Here is an 18,076-nt window from a genome sequence, read left to right on the forward strand (position 1 = left end):
TGGGATTCTCTCTCTCCTTCTCTTTCTCTCCCTCTCTCTCTCTCTCTCTCTCTCTCTCTCTCTCTCTCACTGCCCCTCCCTCCCTCACTCTCACACACACGCTCTCTCTCAAAAAATAAATAAACATTAAAAAAAAACCTATGTATTTTCTATGTATATTTTCCAAACAAATGTTTTTTTGTTTGATATTGAGCTCATTTAGAATGTTCTGTCTTTAAAAACTCATTTTAAACATAGATTTTATAATCAGGCTATTCACTTTTTGCTTATTTTGTTTGTTTGTTTTTTGGAAAGGTGGTCAGAATTCTGTTAAAGATCACTTATTTTACATATGGCCAAAACTTTAGAGAAAAATATAAAGTCAGTCTTATAAATGTCTCAAAATTTTTTGTTCAAAATAACACAATTTTTGCTTTCGATTTTAAGTAGAACATACCTCTATAGACCTGTACGCAGTGATCATTTCTAGAAACTAAGGTAAGTTAAAGCTGCATTTTGAAGCTAGAGATAATCTGTCATATATTGTGTTTGATCTTAATTGTGATCCATGATCATTATCATAGCAAAAATGATTTCTGTAAAGCACGATAATCTTATTGCTTCATTTCTCTGAATCAGTGTTTCTAAAATAGATCGAGCTAGTTCTGTACCTTTTAAGTGAACCTTTTTTTTTTTTTTAAATTCTGGTCACATATAGTAACACCGGTTATTGAGTACTAAGTCTGCATTTTAAAAACTTTCTTTGATGTACTTACTAAAAGTGACTTGTGAAGACTTTTACTGATAAATGCATTAATAATCACACTTCTTCATTTATTCAGTGACAACACACACTGTGATCCATGCAGCTCATGGGAAGCGAGGTCAGTCAAATGGATTTTTCTTATGATAATCCTTCCCGACCTACCTGCCCACAGAGGCTGTGGGGGCACACTTACCCCGACTAAACAGAGTATGCCAGTACCCATGAGAGCACTGTTAGCAAATCTGATATCGAGGAAGAGCAGCATAATATCAGCAGATCCTGGGCATTGTGAAATCACCTGGATAATTCTCACCATTTTGCACACTGTAGAGGTAAGCTATTTATTTTATAAATAAAGCTTAGTGGTTTTTTTTTTATTTAAAAAAGCTTAGTGGTTCTCTTTCATTGGCTAAGAGGTTAAAAAAAAAATCAAAGATGGTTTTAAAAAATCGAATGGAAAGAGAATGAGTGTTTCAAGTCCAAAGAAATAGTTCATGCAGGAAACGTTTGCAGAGAATTACATTGGTGTGTAAATTCTCCCTCGCAGTCCTGGCTTCTAGCATCCTCCTGAGCCCATTTTCAGGAAGCGAGGCTACGCATAGCCTGTGGAAACAAAGAGGAGGCAGAGTGTTCATTCAAATGCATTCTCCTTTGATCTACATTATCTTTGTGTTTTACAAATATGATTTGATAGTTTGGGTTACTCATGTTTACTCATCTTAGGTGTGCCTAGGGTAAAAACTTCATTTTGTACATCATTACTCTCCACATGTATTTCTTTAGAAATAGTAAGTACTGTTTACTAAGGATTTACTATGTGCAAGAGACTAGTATTCCTTTGCATGAGTCCTTTAATTTGTACAACTCTGAGGTCTTACTATTTCTATTTCACATGAAGAAACTAAAATGAAGACTCAGCAAGTAATTTTCCCTGGGCTACACAGCTGGTAAGTAGCAGATTCAGGACTAACACACAAATTCATCTTGTTCTAAAGCTCATACCCTTTAAAGCCACCCCACTCTACTCCTTTACTAGCTACAGGCACCCTACCTGAATGTTCCTCTAATCCGTGACCTGAATAACATGCTGTTAGTTTATGTGGCAATCCAAAAATACTTCTGCGATGTAACAACTTCCTAACTTTCAACTTTGATGAGTTTTTACTTCACTAAGTCAGCCTACTAAAGCTGTTAAGACCTCTGAGCTCAAGAATGACATCCTTAGGCACCTGGGTGGCTCAGTCAGTTAAGCGTCTGACTTGATCTCAGCTCAGGTCTTGATCTCAGGGTCATGAGTTCAAGCCACGTGTTGGGCTAAGAATGACATTCCTAGAGTCACTAAGCTCGTGGACTAAGGAGGCAGGATCTCTGATTTTCACCCTAGCAATGTATTTTCTCCACAAAAATCTCCGCCTGTCCTCCCCACTGCCTGATTTTACCATAGAGGTTCGAATGTTGTTCTCAACATTTTTATCACGATCTGGAATAAGTCAGAGAAGGCAAGCTGATCAGAATTACATATGACACCAGTAGGTTGGAGAGTTAATATGCAGATGAGATGTTCAGAATTTGAGTTCCTCAAAACTAGAACCAATGAGTTGTAGTCTGGCAAATATGTGTAACCCTGCATGAGGGTCAAAAACCAATTACATAAATATAAATGGGGAGTCTAGCTGGGTCATAGTTTGTGTAAAATGCCTAAGTTTGTTGTTGGCCCCTTGCTCAATAGAAACCACGATTTTGATTTGGCTGTAATGAAAACACACACATTTTAAAGTCACAGTAATAGAGAAATCTTGACAAGATCAAGGTGGATTGTGGTTGCATAATCTCCATGCTGACCTGACTGCATCTGGAATTTGTGTCCTATTCTTGACTAGAGAAGCATTGACAGATTTTGTGCCTGAGGAATAAAGTAAAGGGAACTGGAGGAATCTAACCTGGAGTAGAGTCTGATGGACACATGAGAGCTGCTGTCAAATATGTAAGGGCTGTTCAGTGGGAAGGTTTGTGTTGCTACAGAAGGCAGATCTCAGTCCACTGAGTATGAAAGAAAGGCTGCATCTAGTTTTTGTAAGCAAAACTAACACTTGGAGATATCCAACCATGTAACAAACTCCCTTGAAAAGCTACCAGTTGCCAAAGCTGGAAACGTTCACACAAAAGCTGAGTGAACATCCTTGGGGGTAGAGTAGGAGATATCTCTGCAAGGGCTAGAATATGGATATCTTGATATTCCAAGGCATCTTTCAACCTTAAAATTCCTATGATCTTCTTTCGTGGGTCCCATTTTACTTGATGGTGGAGCCATAGAGTTTAGTCAGACACTACGTTTTGGTCAAGGTTTCTAGGAAGAGTCTGATGTCCCAAGAGCATAAGAAATACATAGCATCAGTCTCAATGGAATCTCTTCTTTACCATTATCAGTCAGATAAAGAAGGTTCTGTGAGGTTTCTGTGCCTCACATACTTCTGAAGCTTATGAAACTCACTGGCCTTTGGTAGGGAAGGAAGAAGACAGTCTGGGGAGGCTTAGGTAGAAAATCAGGACCAGTGTGCTGGTTACATCCAGTCAGTGATCATGCCTACATACCTGAGGCTATGGATCCCTAAGTACTTAATGTCTTCAAGGGATAATTCTTGTTTTCCACCATTTTCCCCTTTCTATGAAGCTATCCTTCTGGTATTTTTTAAAAAAATTATCTTCCCTGAATAGTTTTAACCAGACATAGTCACTATTTATATTATTCTGTTGATTCAAGCTTTAATCCAAATTATTTTCTTTGAAAGGAAATAATGACCATACCTCGTCCTGGACATCAAGTTCTTCTTCAATCAGCTCTGCTTCCATTAATTCAAGAGGATCTTTACAGTCCTGGATGAGCGTAATCTTGACCAAGAGAAGAGAGAATATTTATTGCAGAGATAATGACATCCACTCATCAGCCCACCTGATACTCCGCAGAAAATTATTTGAAGCTTTGCTGGTGCATCTCATCTATAATCTACATACCACAAAATCCTTGTCAGCTTTCTTAGTCTTCTGCGTTTCCCACCTTAGAATTTTCCCCCATAAATATTTTTTCACATTCAAGCATGAACGGGCACCATTCTCCACGGTCTCGCGTCCTTTTCAGCTCTCTTCCCCAACCTCTGAAGTGTGTACCTCTTAATGAGTCACTCTATCTGCCTAAGTGACTCCACCCTCAATTGTGCTTTTCTTTGAATGGCTGAGCTGAGAACACTTAGTACGCCTTTGAGCTGCAGTGAATGCCCAGTGAAGGGCTCGTGACCGATAACAATGAAAGTCCCCAGTTGAACTGGATGGAGATTTTACTGGAGTTGGAAACCAGAGTGTAGGGACCCAGTTGGTTTTTTGGGAGAATTCTGCTTTTTAGCAGTAGCATGCAATTTAACCTTCCACACAGAGGAAACTGGTAGCAACTTGGGCCTTTCTTTATGTTTGAGGAAGGATATTTCTAAAGCAACTCCAAATGCATACCCAGGCAAGAGTGATGTTTTTAGCTACTTTCCATCTCAGAAATAAATAACCCAATTCTCTTTGCTTGTGTAGAAATGCAACAGAGACTTAAGTCCCTGGTTGCAGATGGTCATGAAATAATGGGAAAGTTAGAGGCTGGCTGTAACTACAACTTGAGGCTATCCTGGGATAATCCCTGTGATAGTCAAAGAAAGGGAGAGGAGGGTCATATCACTGCATTCTCAATCTCCATAATATGCAAGTTACACTTCCTGCAGGAAAGGAAAGTACAATAGGCAACATTTATCATCATTTGCTACACGTCTACCATGAATGGGCTTTTGTGCTAGACACAGGGCACATAGAAGTAGAAGTTTCCTGGGTAATGGGTCACCGGTAGTGCTCAACCCCCTATTCAGCGAATTAGTAAGTGTCTGATAGAAACACTAGTTTATACACAGTCTACCATTTGTTCAGAACAAATCCATCTCAGCTACTCACAGTGCCTCCCTAATGGCAGACAAGATGGAGTCCAACCCTGGAAGCGGCACGCTTGGTCAGTGATTTCGGTGACACTCAGGGCCTGAGAGCTCCAGTCAGAAATAGGGTATAAACAGTAACAGAATAACCCTTTTCATGTTGAGAAAGGATTTGACACATGGGGTCTAAATACTTTTTATTTTCTTTTATAGTTTATTGTCAGGTTGGTTTCCATATAACACCCAGTGCTCATTCCAACAAGCGCCCTCCTCCACGTAAATACTTTTAAGTGACGTGTTTTTTTCCTTTGTTTGTTTGTTTTTTAGAAGCTTTGTATGATCCTGCTTGGTTTTGGTTACCTATGAGTTAGAGGATTTTAAGTTAGAAAGTAGAAGACGGCGTGTGAGTTTTCAAAGATGAGCATCTTGCAGGCAGTTCTCTTTCTTTTTCTTCTTCTTGTTGTGTTTGGTTTTTTTTTTTTTGAGATTTGTGGTTTTACTACTTTTTTCTTTTTTGTATTTAAGAACCACATCTTAGTATTTAGTGCTAATGTTCTGCACACCCCTGCCCCCAGCATTAAGAGGTCTCTCCATTAACAAGAGCTGAAAAGAATCCTGCACTATTGTTTTTTTGAATTAGTTTTACTTCAAATATTAACTTCCAATCCACAATGAAAATCTACTCCTCTGATATTTAGAAAAGAAGGAGGCAGTTAAAATATAGTACATCTGGTCCCTGGAATAATGACTATTGTTGTTATTTTATACGTGTTTGTTTTAGTGTTTCAAAGTCCCTGTCAGAGGGTCCATGAGAGAAAAGGTTCTTGGACCAGGGCCAGTGACTCAGTCTAGTGACCCAGCCTGCAATGCTTGGCTGTCCAGGGTAGGTGTCAGGATAGTTGACAAAATAGGGAGGCTTATGGAAAACCAGGATCTATTCTATTTTCTGGAAAGTTAACAACTCTGGGCTGACTCGTGACTTTTCTTTTTGTCTTTTTCAAAGATGACTTATGACCTAAAGGATCCTATTTAAAGAGATTTATCATTGAGATTTTCCAAATGGCTGAAAATTTAAGTTATATATACAATTGTGCATTTATATACCCAAATCCCAGAAAATACATGATTCGCCATCTATATTCTAAAAAGGCATTATTACAGTGAATGCCTACTTTTACTTGTAAACTCACATGCTGTAAAATAATTATGCACCAGGTACTCCACCGTGTTTTCCTAGAAACTATCTTATATAGTTGTCCTATCGATCCCATGAGGCCAATGTTTATACTCTTATTTTACTGATGAAAAAACTGAGGCTCTGAGAAATTAAGTAGATGGACCCAAATCCTACTAGACTGTGATTCAAACCTAGATTTGTGAAGCTTTTCTCTTTACAGAAATCATGGTAGTTTAGGAAAGACACTTATGTAGAAAGCTTAAATGTTTACCGTTTCCAAAATGGAATCTTGAACCTCTTGTGATTTAACCTCATTCTGTAGATGGAGGACAGCATCATGGACGGTCAAAAAGAATATGTCCTTTCTAATATTATCATTGAAGAAACCACATTTCTCCAGTTTTTCTATCACATGATCTTCAAAAAAAAAGAGATAATGTTCAGTCTCTAGGAAAACACATATTTGTAACATCAACCCATACTAAATTTTGTCAGCTCCTCCTGTTCATTTTGTTTCCCTCATTTTCAAAATGTGACCCCTGCTCTAAACCGACAGAGTTTCTTTCCCAGAAGCACATGGAATGGTTGTGGCAGATAGCCTTAGTTCCCAACCACATGGTTTTGGCCAGTGTGCCTATCCTCCGGGTGCTATGATGAGCCTAATGACTCACAGCTGTGCCCTTTTCTGAATACCTTTCCTTGGTTACTGGTTTACACCCCAACCTTGGGTGGCCTACAGCCTTTTACTGATGGATATGGGGGTAAAAAGGCTGGCCCCCTTGCCTGGAGGAAGGGTAACCTTCTGACACTCTTCCTGCTTTGTGCCCCTTTTAAACTCGGACTAAGGAAGGCTTCTAAAACCATGTCTTTGTCCAGCCTCTTCCCCTGCCCTATTCTGCCTCCATCAGTCCTGCATGAATTTCTCAAGTATATTCTCAATAAGTCACCTGTCTAAAAGTCTGTATCTCAGGGCCTGCTTCTAGAGAACTCAGCCTAAGCACTAGCATTTTCCTATATACATACATTCATGCAGAGATGGACACAGACTTGGACCCTGGAGGACCCTCTACATGTGAAGGACCTAAGTCATCCCCATGGTGACTTTTCCCCACTGGCCCTACACTGCTATCAGGACATACGTCTCCATGGATTACCAGCTCTACTGCGCAGATAGGAAGTAATATCTTTCCAGGTTTCAAAAAGGCCCTCAGAGCAATTGCATAATGGTTAGAGTTTCTGTTTGTGGCACTGAAAATTTTTGGAAATTGATAGTTGTAATGGCTGCACAACATTGTGTCTGTACTTAATGCAATTGACTTAATTGTACACATGACCATGACTAAAATGGCCAGTTTTTTGCTGTACATCAATAGTTTTAAAGAAAGGCTCTTTGGACATCATGTACCCACACTCCAAGGTAGAAGAAAGGGCTTAGAGGAAAGTCTTACAGGTAGATATGTTTGTACATGCATTTACCTTGAAGCGATGCAAAGTACACATTTACATCAATTCTTTGAAATTCTTTGACAATCTAAAAATTTAAAAAAGAATGTGTAACAATGAGTGACTTTATCTGCCCATAATTCAGTAGCATTCAATTACCCGGTCAGGAGAAACTTTAACACTTTCATGGGTAATCAGGACTTCAAGGAAAGTTGATTATTGGAGGAAAGTTCATTATTGAAAAACCGTAAAGGCTTTCAACCTACAGTGATGGTATGATTAGGGATGAAAAGACCATCTCAAGAGGTGGTAACTTCCAGTGCTCAATAGCACACGGCTCGACAGCACAGAGGTGCTTAAAAAATGTTTGTGGAAGAAAGGAAAGAAGGGCGTACAGGAGGCTTCCTAACATAGTCCCTGCTGATTAGAGACCAGAGCATACATTTATATCTTTGAATGGATTTATATCTTTGAATAGGAGTAAGATATATGGCTACCAGATTCCAAATGTAAAAACTGATCTAAAAAGGTCTCTGTATTTTGACTATAACAATGTGAATATCCTGACTGTGATTTCTGTATTATAGTGTTGCAAGATACTACCAGTGAAGAAACTGGGTAAGGGTTTCATAGGATCTCTCTGCATTATTTCTTAAAATTTCATGTGAATCTACAATTATCTTAAAATTTAATTTAAAAAAATCAAGATACAGCCAAAACCAGTATTGAGAAATAGGAACAAAGCTGGAGGTATCATAATCCAGGATTTTGAGATACTCTACGAATCTCTAGTAATCAAAACAGTATGGTACAGGCATAAAAATAGGCATATAGATGAATGGGACAGGACAGAGAGCCCAGAAATAACCCTACTTTTGTTTATTTTTGAGAGAGAGACGAGTGCACGTGGAAGAGGGGCAGAGAGAAGAGGGAGACACAGAATCCGAAGCAGACACCAGGATCTAGGCTGTCATCATAGAGCCCAACACAGGGCTTGAACCCACAAACATGAGATCATGACCCGAGCCGAAGTCCGACACTTAACCCACTGAGCCACCCAGGTGCCTCATGCACTTACGTGGTCAATTAACCTATGACAAAAGAGGCAAGAATATACAATAGGGAAAAGACAGTCATTTCAACAAAGGGTGCTGGGGAAACTGGACAGCTACATGCAAAAGAATGAAACTGGACCACTATCTTACTCCATACACAAAAATAAAACTCAAAACCCAGCAACCTACTCAATGGGAGAAGATATTCATAAATGATATATCCAACAAAGGTTTAATAGCCAAAATATATAAAGAATTTATACAACTCAATACCTAAACCCCCCAAATAATCTGATTTAAAATGGGCAGAGGACCTGAAATGACATTTTTCTTTTTTTTATTTTTTTAATATTTTATTTATTTTTGATAGAGAGAGAGACAGAGCATGAGAGCAGGAGGGGCAGAGAGAGAAGGAGACACAGAACCAGAAGCAGGCTCCAGGCTCTGAGCTAGCTGTCAGCACAGAGCCTGATGCGGGGCTTGAACTCACAAACGTGAGATCTGACCTGAGCCGAGGTCGGAGGCTTAACCTACTGAGCCATCCAGGTGCCCCGAAATGACATTTTTCTAAAGAAGACCCACAAATGGCCAACAGACACATGAAAAGATGCTCAACATCACACATCATGGGAAATGCAAATCAAAACCACAATGACCTATCACCTTTCACCTGTCAGAACAGCTAATATTAAGAAGACAAGATATAACAAGCATTGAAAAAAATGTGGAGAAAAAGGAACCCTTGAGTACTGTAGATGGTAAGGTAAATGGGTGCAGGCAGCTACTGTGAAAGACAGTATAGAGGTTCCTAAAAAATTAAAAATAGAAATAACATATGATCCAGTAATTCCACTACTGGGTATTCACCCAAAGAAAATGAAAACACTAATTCAAAAAGATATAATGCACCCCTCTGTTTATTGAGCATTATTTACAATAGCCACGATATGGAAGCAACCCAAGGGTCCATCAATAGATAAACAGGTAAAGAAGTGGTATACACACACACACACACTGGAATATTACTCATCCATATAAAAGAATCAGATCTTGCCATTTGCAACAACATAGATGGACCAATAGAGATGTAAAAAGATGCTCAACATCACACTCATAATGCTAAGTGAAGTAAATCAGAGAAAGACAAATACCATATGACTTCACTCATAATATGGAATTTTAAAAATGAAACAAATGAACTAACAAACAAAAAAATCCCAGAGTCTTAAATACAGAAAAAAACTGATGGGTTGCCAGAGGGGAGATAGGTGGGGAGATGGGTGAATAAATACAGGGGATTAAGAGTACCCTTATTGTGATGAGCATTGAGTAATGTATAGAATTGTTGAATCATTATTGTTCATCTGAAACTAATATTGCTGTAAGTCAATCATATTTCAGTAAAAATGTAAAAATTAAAAGCAAAAAAATCAAGCATGAGAACTATGGGCAATAATAAAAGAGAACTTCACATTTCTGGGGGGTGGAATCAAGATCTCTATGCAAGTACAATGTTTAGAGATATCATAATTGCCATTACAGCATTTGAAAGAGCTATTCATTAGGTGTGGGAAATATCCTGGCATTAGATGAGTTACTACTCTCCCCAAAAGTAATTCATTAAACGCTTTGCCCAACAACAATCTACAATGCATCTAAGCCAAAGACAAGAGTGAAATGCACAGTGAAGAATAAGATTTGTGTTTTCACTTATGTTTTCAAATGAGCATTAGAACAGCCAGGTTTTCATATGTTTGCACTCATAGGTCTAGCAGAAAAACAAGAGAGACCTAATGGAGAACCAGGGGGAGCGGAGGATGGAGAGAGAGTTGGGGAGAGAGAGAGATGCAGAACTTGAGAGACTGTTGAATGCTGAGAATGAACTGAGGGTTGGGGGGGAGGGGGGAGGGGGGAAGAGGTGGTGGTGATGGTGGAGGGCACTTAAGGGGAAGAGCACTGGGTGTTGTATGGAAAACAATTTGACAATAAAATATTATGGAAAAAAAAAAAAGAACAGCCAGGTTTTCTAAAAGAACTGGAATAGAACCTGTCAGCAAGTGTGTGTGTGTGTGTGTGTGTGTGTGTGTGTGTGTGTGTGTGTGTGTTTAGAGAGAGCACAAGAGCACAAGCAAAGACAAGGATGAGGGACAGTGGGGGAACAGAAAGAGAACCCCAAGGAGGCTCCACACTCAGCATGGAGCCTGACATGGAGCTTGATCTCATGACGCTGGAATCACAACTTGAGCCAAAATCAAGAGTCAGAAGCTCAACTGAGCCACCAGGTGCCCTGCAGCTGTCAGCATATTCTTGAACTCTTCTATCAAGTATAATCACTTTTTCTACCTAACCTGCCTACTACCACACCATGGAATCATTTCCTGCCCTTACAGAGGTAGCCAGGAAGCCCCTACTAGGCTAAACACCAGTTAGGGGTCATTTCTGAATTTTCTAAATAGACTTTAAACATTTTTCAAATTGTAATTCCAGTATAGTTAACATACAGTGTTATATCAGTCCCAGGTGTACAATATAGGGATTCAACAGTTGTGTATGTGATCCAGTGCTCATCAAGAGATGTGTACTTTTAATCCCCGTCACCTATTGGGGTCATTTCCATGTTATTACATCTGATTGTTGGTACCTTGATCCTGCTTTTCTTTCTAACCTTCTTACTACAACCTGCAGCTTCACCTAAACTTGACACTTGTAATGAGGCTAACACCCTAGTTAGTGTGTTTTGGAGCACTTCATACAGTTGTTTTATTTATTTTTTTAATGTTTATTTATTTTTGAGGGAGAGACAGAGTGTGGGCAGGGGAGGAGCAGATAGAGAAGAAAACACAGAATCCAAAGCAGGGAGCCTGAAGCAGGGCTTGAACTCACAAACTATGAGATCATGACCTGAGCCAAAGTTGGATGCTTGACCAACGGAGCCACCCAGACCCCTTCACACAGTTGTTTTTAAAATGCTACTTAATGTTTGCCTTCCCCTCTAGACTGCTTAGTCCCATGAGGGGAGGGACTACGGCTACCCTAACATTTATCTCTTGTGCCCAAGGAGTGCTTGGCGTATATTAGATACTTCATAATCATTTGTTGAAAGAATTAATGAACTTGAGCCTGTGTAACTCATTTCTGATATAATCGATGTTTCTGTCCTACATGCTCCTCAACTCTTGCTTTGATTTCCTGACCTGCTTCCTGTTCTAACTTCTTAATAATGCCTGGTTTTCTAGTCCTACCATGTACCTGGGGTGTCCGTATACTTCTGCTGTCCATGTTACAAATAAAAACCTTATACTTGACACAAAGTGTTATCCATTTTTCCTGCTTTTATATAAATTTTCTTTTTTTTTAATGTTTATTTATTTTAGAGAGGGACTGAGTGCACAGTGTGAGCAGGGAAAGGGCAGAAAGAGAGAGAGGAGAGACTGAGTGCAGAGTGCGAGCACAGGAGGGGCAGAGACAGAGAGACGGACAGAGAGACAGAATCTGAAACAGGCTCTAGGCTCTCAGAAGTCAGCACAGAGCATGACGCGGGACTTGAACTCGTGAACCACAAGATCATGACCGGAGCCGAAGAGGAATGTTCAACCAACTAAGCCACCCAGGCACCTCCATTTTTCCTTCTTTTAATATTCCATTTTTTATACTCAGAAAAATAAAACCTAATAAATGTTAATATTTGCTAAGATGTGTCTAAACATTCTCTTTCTTTATATATACATAATATACATTATATATTACCTTTTAATTATATAAATATATATATTCCTATTTAATTTTCATTACAACCCTATAAAGTAGGTTCCATCATTACCCCCATGTTGCCAATGAAGAAACTGAGGTACAGACAGATTAAGCAACTTGTCCATGGACACACTGTGAGTCAGTGGGAGAGCTGGGATTTAACCCTAAATCTGCCCTCACAGTCTAGGCTTTTAAATACTACACTCTGTTGCAAAAGCACTCCTCTAGAAAAATTACAGATCCAACAATCACCCTTTTGCAAGACCAGGTACCCCATATCATGTTACTATGGCCAAAGCTCCAAATCTGTCATTCAAAGCACCAAAACCTTACCATTCGCAATGATCTCACTCCAACAACATCCAAGAAAGACACAGCTCCGCAATCAAGCACAAGGCTGTGGATTGGCACTTTGGGTACATTCACTTTGACAGGAAGCTCAGAGTTCCAATCCACTTGAATCTCTATTTCCTTGGTCGGGATATCAAGGTCTTCTGGATCTTCAACGTCTTCATCAGGCTCAAAAGCATCATTTGATGAACCAGCATCCCTTATAATGCCATTCTGAACAAAGAGAACACTGCCAACTTAGTTGCCAATGACCAGGGACATCTTTTGATAATGCATCTCAAATTACTTAAAAGTCCTATACACTGTTCTTTGACAAGCAAAGCAACAAAGGGATGAACTCTTAAGGAATGAGCTTTACCTCAGTCCAAACTGTGATGTTCCCTAGGAAGAAAAATGGAAGAGCAGGAGATCCAGGAAACTCTTGATTTCTGGAAGATTGTGGAACTTGGCCAAGAGATACATAGGCAGGAGAGTTTGAATAAAAGGTTATAGATCTAAAAGTTTATGAACTTAACTGCCTTCTGTTGTGAGTACTTTTCTGGCATTGAATTAGCACTTATTTTGTCTCCTTCAGTAAAAATAAGGTTTGTTCTTGGTGGAAAAAACATCACACTCTGTATTTCCAGAGAGTTCTGCTGATTTTTTAATTCTCTCCCATTCCCTCTTGCCTACGAGAATAACTATTGTTCAACATATATTATCAACTGCCTGTACACGTCTAGGTACCAAAGTGGATAAATCTAATTTTCAACTGTCTAACTGCTTTCGTTTTCATCTAGAAGGAGAGCAATTTAACAGGGAAAAGAAAGATGTCACCTCACCTTTGTTGCCCTTAATTGTCCTTTTTTGATGAGTTTCTGTATTGTCCTCAATGCTTTCAGTCTCTTATTATACACTCTAATGGCATCAAATCCAACCTTTGGAAAGAAATGTCAAGTTACTTAAAACATCTAGTTCCTAATGCTCATTAATGGCAGTTGTGATCTGGAAAGGTGATTTCTCAAGTGGCATTATTCCTTGAGACCTTCTGCCAAACAGTAAAAAACAAACAAAACAAAAAACAAAAATGAAAAAACTGTACAGAATAACCTCTTTAGCTTTAAGTCTGTGTTAACAAATTTCCTTGACATCACGGAGCCCTTTTGTTATTGCAAAATCTATGACCATTCCCATGAACCAGTTTGCTCTGGATCTCACTTAAGAAAACACTGATGAAGAGGTAAACCTCAGCCTCAAAGTTTGGCATGCCATTTTAGACCAGAATTTCCTGCTTACATATTCCACTTATACTTTCTACTCTTTAGTCCAACTGGGCAAACACCCTCCCTGTCCAAATACACATACCTACCTTCAACTCTAAGTTCACACTGATTCCAAACACCTGATATAATCTTTCTTATGTGATTAGTCCAACCCACATGGATTGCTCCCTTCTCGGAACTCTTTACATTTACTGTCTATATTACTTACCTGGAACTCAAATTCTACCTGGAGGCATCTCTACTTTTGTTCTTCCATAGTTATTGCTACCTGGATTTTAACATACATGGTATTGCTGGGTTCTTTCCTATTCCCAAATAGATTGTAAGTTGCTTGGATATTGTAATTCTTAAAGCCCCATACAAATGGAATAGGATTTAGGGTCTTGCCCAGTTTGAGGCAATAAATACCCATAGAATGAGTGGAGTCTCAAAGGAGGTTAGAAACCAAATGTCTAGGAATTAAAATACTCACTGTGGACTTGATACATTTTTTAAAACCATCAACGTTGCCATAAAAAATAGGACTAGAAAATTTAAGAATCTTCACTCCTTCAAGTTCTTCGATCTGGCATTAAGAAAAAGAAATGTGTGAAGTTCAATAATTTTAGGCTTCAAATATCTAATTAAATTTCTGGCTTTTCACCTAGGAGCCGAGGGGCGATTGCTCAGAGGGGCTGGGCTGCAGCACTCCCGTCTCCCTGAACAAGCGCTTCCTCCACTTAGAGGCAACAGGTTATTCAACCTGCTGGAGTTTTACAACCCCTTAGAAGGTCAAGTTAGAAAGGGCCTTCCTAAGCAATTATTCAACACTCTGATTTCCAGATGGAGAGACTGAGGCAGAGAATGGTAACATGATTTGCCTCAGGTTCATACCACTGCCCCTTTATTTGTTCTTTGGTTAAAATTCTTTTTTTTTTTAATTTTTAATGTTTATTCATTTTTTGAGAGACAGACAGAAACAGAGCATGAGCAGGGGAGGGGCAGAGAGAGAGGAAGACACAGAATCCAAAGCAGCCTCCAGGCTCTGAGCTGTCAGCACAGAGCCTGATGCAGGGCTAGAACCCACAAACTGTAAGATCATGACCTGAGCCAAACTCGGACACTCAATCAACTGAGCCACGCAGGTGCCCCTAAAATTCTTTAAAGAGAGAAAGAGAGAGAGAGAGGCACCCGGGTGGCTCAGTTGATTAAGCATCCAATTCTTGATTTCGACTCAGGTTGTGATCTCATGGTTTGTGACTTCGAGCCCCACATCAGGCTCTGTGCCGCGGAGCCTGCTTGGGATTCTCTCTCTTTTTCCCCTCTCTTTCTGCCCCTCCCCCACTCAAAATAAATAAACTTAGAAAAAAATAAGGAACAAATAAGTAATCCAAGGGGATGTGCAAGAATGGAGGCCTACGATGTCATTTGCTTATTCTTACCCTGACACATGGTGGCCAGACTAAAAGTAGAGCTTACAAAATCCTAGATTTTTCTAGTCTTTAGGAATTATAGCAATTTCAGTCCAACCCCCTGAGGGGAGAAAACAGGTGTTGGGAGACTGAGTGATGTGGGCAGTCCTCCCCAAGGTGGAGCCTGGAGCTGCCAACTCTCAAACTGGTCCTCCCTAGCCAAAAGATTCTCTACCATCATTGTTTAGCTCTTGGCAGCCCTCCGCTCAACATAACTGAGAAAGATGTGGAAATAAATAAGTAGCAGCTAATGGAATTCCAGGTTTGGTGGAATTTTTTACACTAAATTGATTGATTTTCTTTCTCTGCTTTTTCATCATCATTTCCCCTGGTGACCACTAAGGTAGTTTAGGGAACACAAGCCTGTCGCTGGGATGTGTCTTTTCTCTGTTTTTTCACTTCTGGTATTGTATATCATTTCTTCCAATTCCCTGATTGGAGTAAAATGTCAAATCAGGTTCTGCATGACAGAGAACTTAAAAGTCTCATCATAGAATTAAATGAAGATAATCTTATGATGATTTCAGATCATTTCATGGGGGATAAGTATTCCATACAGAGAAATAGAATTTTGATGCAACTTCTGGAAATAATCAAATTGCCTTTTTTTTTTTTTTTTTAATTCCTCTTACAACAGTTTTACATTAAAAGACATTCAGGGGCTCCTGAGTGGCTCAGTCAGTTAAGCATCCAACTTCAGCTCAGGCCATGATCTCATGGGTTCATGAGTTCGAGTTCTGCATTGAGCTTTCTGCTGTCACCACAGAGCCAGCTTCAGATCCTCGGTCCCCCTCTCCCCCTCCCCTCCCCCTTTCATGCTGTCTCTCAAAAATAAATAAACATCAAATAAATAAATAAATAAACAAACATTCAAACTAGCAAGGACACAATTCATGCAAACTATAGATATCAGAGGGCACATTGGGTCAAAGTTTTCGTAACACCCCCAGTGAACTTCTAGACTTTCCTGGCAGAAGCCTCCCCCTTTAGCCACCTTGTACCTAAGACACTAAAAGAGAAATACACTACCCCCTGAAAATCCAGGCTAGCCAACCCAAGTCCAGCAACTGTCTCACAAAGGCACTTACATTTTTGTAATTCTTGATACTTTTGTAAATGTCTGTACTAGGAACGCTTCCAAGGCTGTTCCATGAGGGACTAAAAGGAGAAAAAAATCGGTCAGGATTTTGTGGAACAGGCATAGTTTGGAATAAAAGATGAGAAGACATAACAGATACGAAAGAGCCCATCCTTCTCAGCTCTTTGTTGCAGTGTGTGTCTCTGTTACAGATGACATCTTCCTACAGCTAAATCTGAATTGAACAGCTGGTGTTTGCGTGGGCCCTTGGAGAAGGAGGACTTTCCTGAGGGCTGAGAGGAGTCACGGACATCCCACTCCCGTGTTACAACACTTTAGAGGCCAAGCGAAGAGCTTTCACACATGTTAAATTTTATTGAGGCGCCACCTACTTCGGGAAGGTCAGCAGTACTGTCCTTATTTTTGTGAGTGAGTAGGCTGAGGTTCAGATAAGGTCAAAAAGGCCCCAGAGGGAAGGGTCAGGTTAGGTTATCTTTAACCCAGGGGTCCTCAGAGCCTGGCACAGTGCCTGGAACTTGCGAGTTAGAGCAACTGTCTGATGAAATATGGCGAGTTTGCAGTGATCATATTAGTCTCAATGTCTGGAAATGGGAGTCTGGAACAGCCAGCAGGAAGCCTTTCCCCTCAACCAGACCGTTGACTCCCTGTTCCTGGTACCATCAAGTAACTTCCGTGATTCTTCAAGTGTGGCTAGGGACAGGTGCTAAATACAATTCCCAAAGAAAGAGTGTCTGTTTGGGGTACTCTCAGTGATTGCTCTTTGGATCAGCCTTATAATTATTGGAAATGAAATATTGTGGGGGATATAATTTTTGGTTGGCGCATAGCCTAGTTACCAAATCAGTAGCTATCACCTGCCACTGCTTCATCTTCAGCTTATTGGGCTGTGCCAAATTTTCACATAGCACTTGAAACTATAGAGTCTTTCTTACAAACCTTTCTCTCCCAACTACACCCACACAAGGCAAAGCAGACACTGCGCATACAGACCATGAGAAGCAACATCTTCCAAGGACAGGTGCTGAGTTACTTCCCAGTAGCAAACTGGGCACGTTGAAAGCCTGCGAACTCCCCTCGGCCGTTGGGCAACCAGTGAAGGGCACTGAGGCAGTGCACATAAGCTCTGGGGAAGACTCCAACATGCCAGGGTATGGAAGAAGTTGGGAAAGGAGAATTGGCTGGTGAAACAAGAAGGGTAGGCTTATGCTAAGCTGAAGGTGTCTCTCTGCTGATATTTTTCCAGATTTCTTAGCCCTTCATGGCTCAAGCACAGGCAGAAAAAAGGCCAGAATTCTGGAAAGATAACAAGTTTTGAAGAGGAAGCAAGGCTCTGTTTGCCACTCTTTTTGGACAATTTCATAAACACAGGAGGGCACATATCCAAAGCCCCTTAAGAGTCAAAACAAGGGTCGCCTCGGTGGCTCAGTCGGTGAAGTGTCCAACTTCGGCTCAGGTCACAATCTCATGGTTTGAAGGTTAGAGCTGCGCATAGGACTCTGAGCTGACAGCTCAGAACCTGGAGCCTGCTTCGGATTCTTTGTCTCCTTCTCACTCTCTCTCTGCCCCTCCCCTACTTGTGCGCTCACACGTGCACCTTTCTCTCTCTCTCTCACTCACTCTCGCTCTCACTCAAAAATAAATAGATATTAAAAAAAAGAGTCAAAACAAAACCACCAAAAAACCATACATCTTCTGGCTCGCTCACAGATTGTCTTCCATGACATCAAGCCATATCTTTGCTCTTTTCACTCTGCATATGACCTAATTATATCTACTTCATATAA

The 18,076-nt window shown here is 40.1% G+C and overlaps 1 protein-coding gene across 1 annotated transcript in view; it reads right to left on the reverse strand.

Moving 5' to 3' along the window:
- Positions 1-670: 670 nt before the first annotated feature.
- The window catches only part of SLC26A4 (solute carrier family 26 member 4), a 55,389-nt gene continuing 37,983 nt past the window's right edge, over positions 671-18,076 (reverse strand). The window contains exons 14-21 of the mRNA XM_029956737.1: positions 16,282-16,351; positions 14,215-14,307; positions 13,302-13,397; positions 12,463-12,693; positions 7,358-7,412; positions 6,153-6,298; positions 3,551-3,634; positions 671-1,348 (exon numbers count right to left, since the gene is read on the reverse strand). Of these exons, the coding sequence (XP_029812597.1) occupies positions 1,325-1,348; positions 3,551-3,634; positions 6,153-6,298; positions 7,358-7,412; positions 12,463-12,693; positions 13,302-13,397; positions 14,215-14,307; positions 16,282-16,351 (799 nt within the window). The 3' untranslated portion in view covers positions 671-1,324. The remainder of the gene's footprint in view (positions 1,349-3,550; positions 3,635-6,152; positions 6,299-7,357; positions 7,413-12,462; positions 12,694-13,301; positions 13,398-14,214; positions 14,308-16,281; positions 16,352-18,076) is intronic.

The sequence above is a fragment of the Suricata suricatta genome, chromosome 2 (genome assembly GCF_006229205.1).
Source record: "Suricata suricatta isolate VVHF042 chromosome 2, meerkat_22Aug2017_6uvM2_HiC, whole genome shotgun sequence".
Lineage (NCBI taxonomy): Eukaryota > Metazoa > Chordata > Mammalia > Carnivora > Herpestidae > Suricata > Suricata suricatta.